The sequence below is a fragment of the Orycteropus afer genome, unplaced genomic scaffold, assembly GCF_000298275.1.
Source record: "Orycteropus afer afer isolate SDZICR_OR568_19922 unplaced genomic scaffold, OryAfe1.0 scaffold00370, whole genome shotgun sequence".
In the NCBI taxonomy this organism is placed as follows: domain Eukaryota; kingdom Metazoa; phylum Chordata; class Mammalia; order Tubulidentata; family Orycteropodidae; genus Orycteropus; species Orycteropus afer.
Genome location: NW_006921957.1, coordinates 369,244 through 376,236, shown reverse-complemented (window position 1 = coordinate 376,236; position 6,993 = coordinate 369,244). Strand labels below are relative to the sequence as shown.

The following is a 6,993-nucleotide window of genomic DNA, read 5'->3' as shown; positions in this document are numbered from 1 at the left end:
TCTTCTCCCAAATTTTAATTATTGCAAGAAATAGGAAAATAACATATAATATCCTTAAAAGGCATACAAGGTCCCATGTACTTGTTGTTGTTGTTGTCATATACCGTCGAGTCGGACCTGACTCATAGCGACCCCTCCTTGGGTTTCCGAGGCAGCATCACTATGGAAGTAGATTGCCTCATCTTCCTTCCAAGGAGTGGCTGGTGGGTTTGAACCACCAGCCTTCTGGTTAGCAGTCAAGTGCCTTAAGCACTACACTACCAGAGCTCCCCTGTACTTAGGACCCTGCTAACCTCTTCCATCTCAGCTCATTCCATGATAACTATGTTCCAGCCCTACAGACTTTCCAGTTCCTCTGATACCCAATACACCCACTCATCTCAGCGTCTTTGGATCCTTAACTGCCATGACCATCCCTACCCCTTTTGCTTGGTTAATTTCACCCACTCCTTCAGGACCAAGCACCCTAATCTAAATTATGCCAACTCCTTAATTATTTCCTCTCATAACAGCCTGCATTTTTCTTTCATTGAGTCTATTATAGTTAGTAATTAAATTTATCCGTGTATTTGTTTTAATAATCTCTTTCCCCAAGCAGACAGTGAATTTCATGAGGAAAGGAATCATTTCTCCTTTGTTCACCTGTATCCCAATGCTGAGCAAAGTGCTAGCCTTATTTCTCTAGACACTGTTCACACACTTACCTTCCCTGTGTGCCCTTTCAGGTTTGAGATGTTCTCCAGGCTTGTGGTGGTATAAATGTGGATCACATTTCCATTAACTGCAGCAAACAGGTGACCTCCATGGCTAAAGCAACACTGCACAAAAATATAAGAGAGCAAGAATGAAAGAAAGAAATGAAAAATCGAATGGAGGTTATGGTCAAGAGTTGCTTTTCTGAAAGAGTTCAGGGTGAAGCTATATGTGTGAGTGACAGTGGAGGAAGTGCAAATAGGACTAACATTTTCTGTTTCACTATTTGTATAGCTCCTACCAGCCAGGATGCTGACACTGCCATGTGCACAAATCATTAAGCTGCTTGCATCAATATCAGGTAGAGCACTCATTTTTGTCTGAAAAAGGACTGCTTCTGAGTGGGTAAATGATTCCCAAAATCATTATCTTATTTCTGCAAGTCATCTCAGGGTTAAATCTGATGGGCTGCTAATTGCCTTTCACTGCTGATGCTTATTTTCCAATCTCCAATTTTGCCTTCCCAGCAGCAACTCTGATTCTGACACTACATTTCTTTTCCAATACTTCTCTTTCTTAATACTCCAGTTACAGAAAGGACTTACTGCAGGTGGATCTCACAAGGTATGGGGTTCAATGAACCATTTTGGTGCGCATAAGGAAAAGGGGATAGAATCATATACTCAATGAATTTGGTGGGATAATTGGATTTTTCTTTTTTTTTTGAATCATCATTTATGCATATTTCTTTATCAGCAAAGAAATGAACTATTTGTACTACTGTCTATAGGAGGAAATAATGTAAACTTCTAATTCTAGATAGAAAATTAACCTTCATAGTAAGGAATGAAGCTTTTGCAGAGGGTCCACACACACACACACACACACACACAGAGAAAAAAAAAAAAAAAAACCAAGAGAGAAAAATTGAGAATCACTCAAAAAAGATTTCTCAAGTTTGCCTCCTTAGTGCCTTCTACAGATTTTTTTTTTTTTAATGAGAGAGACCCATTAAGTCTTCTACAGTTTTTAATTTTTCTAACAACCTAAGTGAAATTATTATACACTTGTTCAGCATTACTTGGACAATGATCCCAGCATCTGCATTTGTGTCTCTGATCCTCTCTTCTTTTTTTAAGCCCCTGAAGTTCTGTGTAATGTACTCAGCTGTTGACTGAACGGCTGGAGGTTAAAGCCCACCCAGAGGGGCCCTGAGAGAAAGCCCTGGCCACCTGCTTTCCAAACAGCAGCCACTGAAAACATTCTGTGGGGCACAGTTCTACTTTGACACAGGCAGGGGCACTGTGAGTTGGAATCAACCCAATAGCAACTGGTTCAAGTTCTGTAAGACAGACTTTGGTCTCACCTTCTAGAACTCGTTGTTGTTATTATTGTTATTTGCCATCGAGTCGGACCTGACTCCTAGCGACCCCTCCTTGGGTTTCTGAGGCAGTTATCACTATGGAAGTAGGATTGCCTAACCTTCCTTCCGAGGAGTGGCTGGTGGGTTTGAACCGCCAGCCTCCTGGTTAGCAGTCAAGTGCCTTAGGCATTATGCTACCAGAGCTCCTTCCAGAACTCATTAGTTCTTGATATTTCCATACTAGCTTCCCAAGGGTCTTAACCTTATCCCCAGCAGCCTTACCTCTCTGCATCCTCTGACAGAGTATTCTTTGAAAGAACGTATATCATCAATGAGTAGATTCATAATGCGTAGTTTGTCGGCAAACCCTACTACAATGAAGTGTCCAGATGGGTGCAGGCTGATGGTATATGCCTCTTCTTGGTATTCCTTATATAGTTCCAGAGTGCTGGGAAAAAGATCAAATTCTTGAATTATAAGCCTAGCCCACTAAATCCTTCAATTCTTCCATTGTACCTGTTCTATATTTTTATCATAACATTTGAGAACTTTATTGCTTGTAATTACTGATTTACCATCTCTCTTTTCTAGATTTTGGTTATTTGAAGATAGTGTCCAGCACTGAGTCTGATAAATTAAGGGGGACTGGTCAAGCGACTGTCTGGCGATGTTGAAAACACAGCTCTGTTTAGATTCTAAAAATCACAAGTATTGTACAATTTCTTCCAGCTGGTATTAGCAGTTGTATATAAGAGCAAAGAAAACAGTAAGGGGCCAATCTAGGGTTAGAGATTTTCAGGAAAACTTAGGCAGGGGGATAAAATCACTGGGGAGTTGAAGGTGGTTGGACGATGAGGAAAAAAAGTGGAAGGACTGATGGCCTGGAGAATTCCATGAAGCAAAAAGCAGATCCAATGGGAATGAAGGACTAGGAGAGCTGGAATGACAGAAGAAATTAAGAAAGAAGGTAATATATGTCCCTAGTGTCTAGACTAGTGTCTGGATGTGGTAGACACTAATAAACCACAAAGAAATTTTTTAGTCATGCAAGAGTGAGAAATAGGAAAGTTGACTGACTTGATTAGAAAAACAAACACTTTTCCAACTGAAAGCTTCTGAGTAATTAAAAATTGAAACTGGTAAGTAAAATAATTAAAATTCTAATTAAAATAATTCACATTAATGACATTCAACAGTTGAAATCTTGCATACACAGTAACAAAGCCTTTCATTCCTTACTTTGTTTCATAATTCCAGATGCGAACAGATCGATCCAGAGAACAGGTGGCAACAAGAGGTTTGCGGATGCAGGTAGCGAGACCAGTGATGGATGCAGAGTGTAATGGGTACATCAGATATTCAAAGTGAGCAGGTTCCCCCTGGAGAAATCATTCAGAATGAAGTCTTGCAAAGTACGCAAAAGGTTGGCTAAGCACTTCGGTTCTAAGTAGTGTCCAGGAGCGTTAATTTGTCTGGATACTCAAAAATCAGCCTGTGCACAGTGTTTTAGTATACACATTTCTCTATGCTACTATTATTGGAAAACATTATTTTAACAGCAATAAAATATTCTATATAAAATATTCTATATTCATCCTCCAGAAGGCTGGTGGTTCTAACCCACCAGCCACTCCTCGGAAGGAAGATGGGGCAATCTACTGCCGTAGTAATACTGCCTTGGAAACCCAAGGAGGGGTGGCTATGAGTCGGGTCCGACTTGATGGCACATAACAACAACATATTCATCCTATTATTTAATTTAACCAGTCCTCTACTGTTGAAGGGATGAGCTCTGGAGGCATAGTGCCTAAGGCATTTGACTGCTAACCAGAAGGCTGGAGGTTCAAACCCACCAGCCACTCCTCAAAAGGAAGGTTGGGCAATCTACTTCTGTAGTGATATGGCCTCAGAAACCCAAGGAGGGGTCGCTATGAATCGGGTCTGACTCAATGGCAGTGTGTTTGCGTTCTGTTGAAATATTTAAGTGGTGGTCAATTTTTGTTATCTAGGACTCACACTAGACTGAATATCCTTACATGTAAATCCTCATATACTCTTATTAATTCCTTAGATAAATTTCTAGAGTGCAATGCTGAATAAAATGGTACAAATAACTGCAAGGATATTGATAAATGTCTCTCTAGAGAAACTGTACTAATTAGGCTCACCACCAGCAGCAAATGAGAGCTGGGTGAATAATTTTAGATTTAGAAGCATCCTATTGTACATGTAGGCTTGAGATGTGTGCTGTCATCAGAGTTATCATTCGTGGGACACCTGAATGGGGAGTGAGCCTGGGAAATCCAGTGACATGTACGAATTTTAGGTCTGTTCATAGCCAAGACAAGGCTGAGATGAGAATTCTTCAATTCTGCTTCTCCCTCACTGATAATAAACTTGGTATCTACTCCATCCTTCTCTAAATCTCAGCATAAGAGGTGCCCATTGCTGTGCTTGGTGGTGGTGGGGGAGGGGGTAGACATAGTATTCCTATTCTTCATTTGTTTACCGCTTCTTTCTCCAATATCCTCAACCTCTCTTTCTACTAGAACATTCCTATTAGCTTTTAAAAATATACCCAATTTCTCTTACCTTAAAACCAAAAATAACTCTCTTTCCTCTCTTCTCTGTACCCCTACCTGGGAAGTCATGTAATGATGGAGAATCACACAAAGGGGCTTAGTGGTTTCCCTTACAATTCAGGGCCACAAACCTCCAATGGGCATTTAACACTGCCTGGAATAAGTTCATTTTCTGAATCTGCAAGGAGACTATTTTCCATAATATCTTCCTCTTTTTTCCATTCCAAGATCTCATCTGATGACCCTGCCACATATTTCCTTGATTTTATATCTTTCTTTTCTTTATTTTGTATTTTGTATCTCAGGAGCAGAGCTATAGATTATCACTATCAATTCAAACATGGCCAATTTTTTCCCCTCTTTTCCTCTATTTTCACTCCTGTTCCTCTCTTCTCATAGGCACTAACTAGTGTGTTTCATTTATAGGTGTGTGTGTGTGTGTTTAGTATTTCTACAAATGGCATTGTGCTTCAGATATCATTGTGTGTCTTACCTTTTCTCAACAGCATTTTTTAAGGAACCATCTATATTGCAGTATGTATAATCTATTGCTTCTTATTGCTGTTTGGTAATTTATAGTATGCATCCAGCTATTTCACTTCTCCATTACCCCTCAGGGAGGACATCTGGATTGTCTTCAACTCTCCATTGCTACAAAAACTCAAGTGAACATCTTTGTGCATGTTCTCTACTGGACTTGGGTGATGGACTTCCTGGCATGTATCCAGGACTATTATAAAATAAGGTACATGAATTCTCTGTTTGACAAAGAACTATCAGACTGTTCTCCAGAATGGCTCTACCAGTTTATACTCCCACCATCACCACATTAAGATTCCCATTCTCCTATATCCTTGACAGTCTTTACTGCTATTTGATTTTCTAATTTTTTTAAAAAACTTTTTTATTGTGATTTGGGTGAAATTTTACAAAGCAGATTTGTTTTTTTATTCAGCTGTTCATCCTCATCTTGTTTTGTGACCCTGATTACAATCCCCACAGTGCAACAGCTCTCTCTCTGTGGTTACCCTTTCCCTGCGTCCTTCTTGCCTGTACATTCCTGCCTCCCTACCTTTCTCCCAGTGCAAATGCTGCCCTTTTGATCTCCCACGGTTGATTATTCTAAGGAGTTCATCTCTCTGGGGTAGTTGTTCAGCTTGTAGGCCCATCTAGGGTTTGGCTGAGAGTTAAGTCACATTTGTTGTTATGTGCTGTCGAGTCAGACCCGACTCATAACGGCCCCTCCTTGGGTTTCTGAGGAGGTATCACTACGGAAGTAGATTGTCCAACTTTCCTTCTGAGGAGTGGCTGGTGGGTTTGAACCGCCAGCCTTCTGGTTAGCACTCAAGTGCCTTAAGCACTACGCTACCAGAGCTCCATCTAATTTCCGTTAATCTGATATTTATAAAGAAGCCTGTCAGAGTTGTTTTAATTTGCATTTTTCTGCTCACTAGTGAAATCTGTCACCACTCGTCTGTCAGTTTGTCGTACTGTGGTGGTTTGTGTGATGCTGTGCAGCTGGAGGCTATGATGCTGGTGTTTCAAATACCCGGGTCACCCTTGGTGGACAGGTCTCAGCGGAGCTTCCAGACAAGGACAGACTCAGACGGAGGAAGGGGCCATCCACTTCTCAAAGAATTGGCCAGTGAAAACCTTATGAATAGCAGTGAAACGCTGTCTAATATATTACCGGCAGGTATAGCAAGGATTGTGAGGCTGGCGCAGAACTGGGCAGTGTTTCGTTCTGTTGTATATAGGGTTGCTATGAGTTAGAGGCAATTTGACAGCACCTAACAACAACAACAATGAAGCTGAGGATCTGTAACACATAAAACCAAAACCAAATCCACTGCTGTCAAGTGGATTCCAACTCAAAATGACCCTATAGGACAGAGTAGAACTGCTTCCACAGAGTTTCCAAGGTTGTAATGTCTTTATAGAAGCAAACTGCCACATTTTTCTCACACAGAATGGCTGGTGGGTTTGATCCACCAACCTTTTGATTAGCAGCCAAAAGCTTTAATCACTGCACCACCAGGTCTTGCTTCTCTAACATGTAACTTGGCAGCTATTTAGGATTCCAGTTCTGTGAATCATCAGTTCACAGCTTTGTTCAATTTTCTTTTGGGCTTTTTGTATTTTTCTAGTTGATTTGCTTATTCTAGGTATTGTTGTTGTTGTTAGCTGCCTGAGTCACCTTCGACTCATAGTGACCTCATGTAAAGCAGAATGAAATACTGCCTGGTCCTGTGCCAACCCCACGATCTTTGCTATACCTGAGGGCTCATTGCAGCCACTGTGTTAATCCATCTTGTTGAGGGCCTTCCCCTTTTTCATTGACCCTCCACTTTACCA

At 40.9% G+C, this 6,993-nt stretch overlaps 1 protein-coding gene across 1 annotated transcript in view; it reads right to left on the bottom strand.

Moving 5' to 3' along the window:
• CFAP57 (cilia and flagella associated protein 57) overlaps positions 1–6,993 on the bottom strand; it is a 143,286-nt gene that overhangs the window by 83,690 nt on the left and 52,603 nt on the right. The window contains exons 6-8 of the mRNA XM_007953104.2: positions 3,296–3,435; positions 2,339–2,504; positions 705–818 (exon numbers count right to left, since the gene is read on the bottom strand). Coding sequence (XP_007951295.1) covers positions 705–818; positions 2,339–2,504; positions 3,296–3,435 — 420 coding nt within the window. The remainder of the gene's footprint in view (positions 1–704; positions 819–2,338; positions 2,505–3,295; positions 3,436–6,993) is intronic.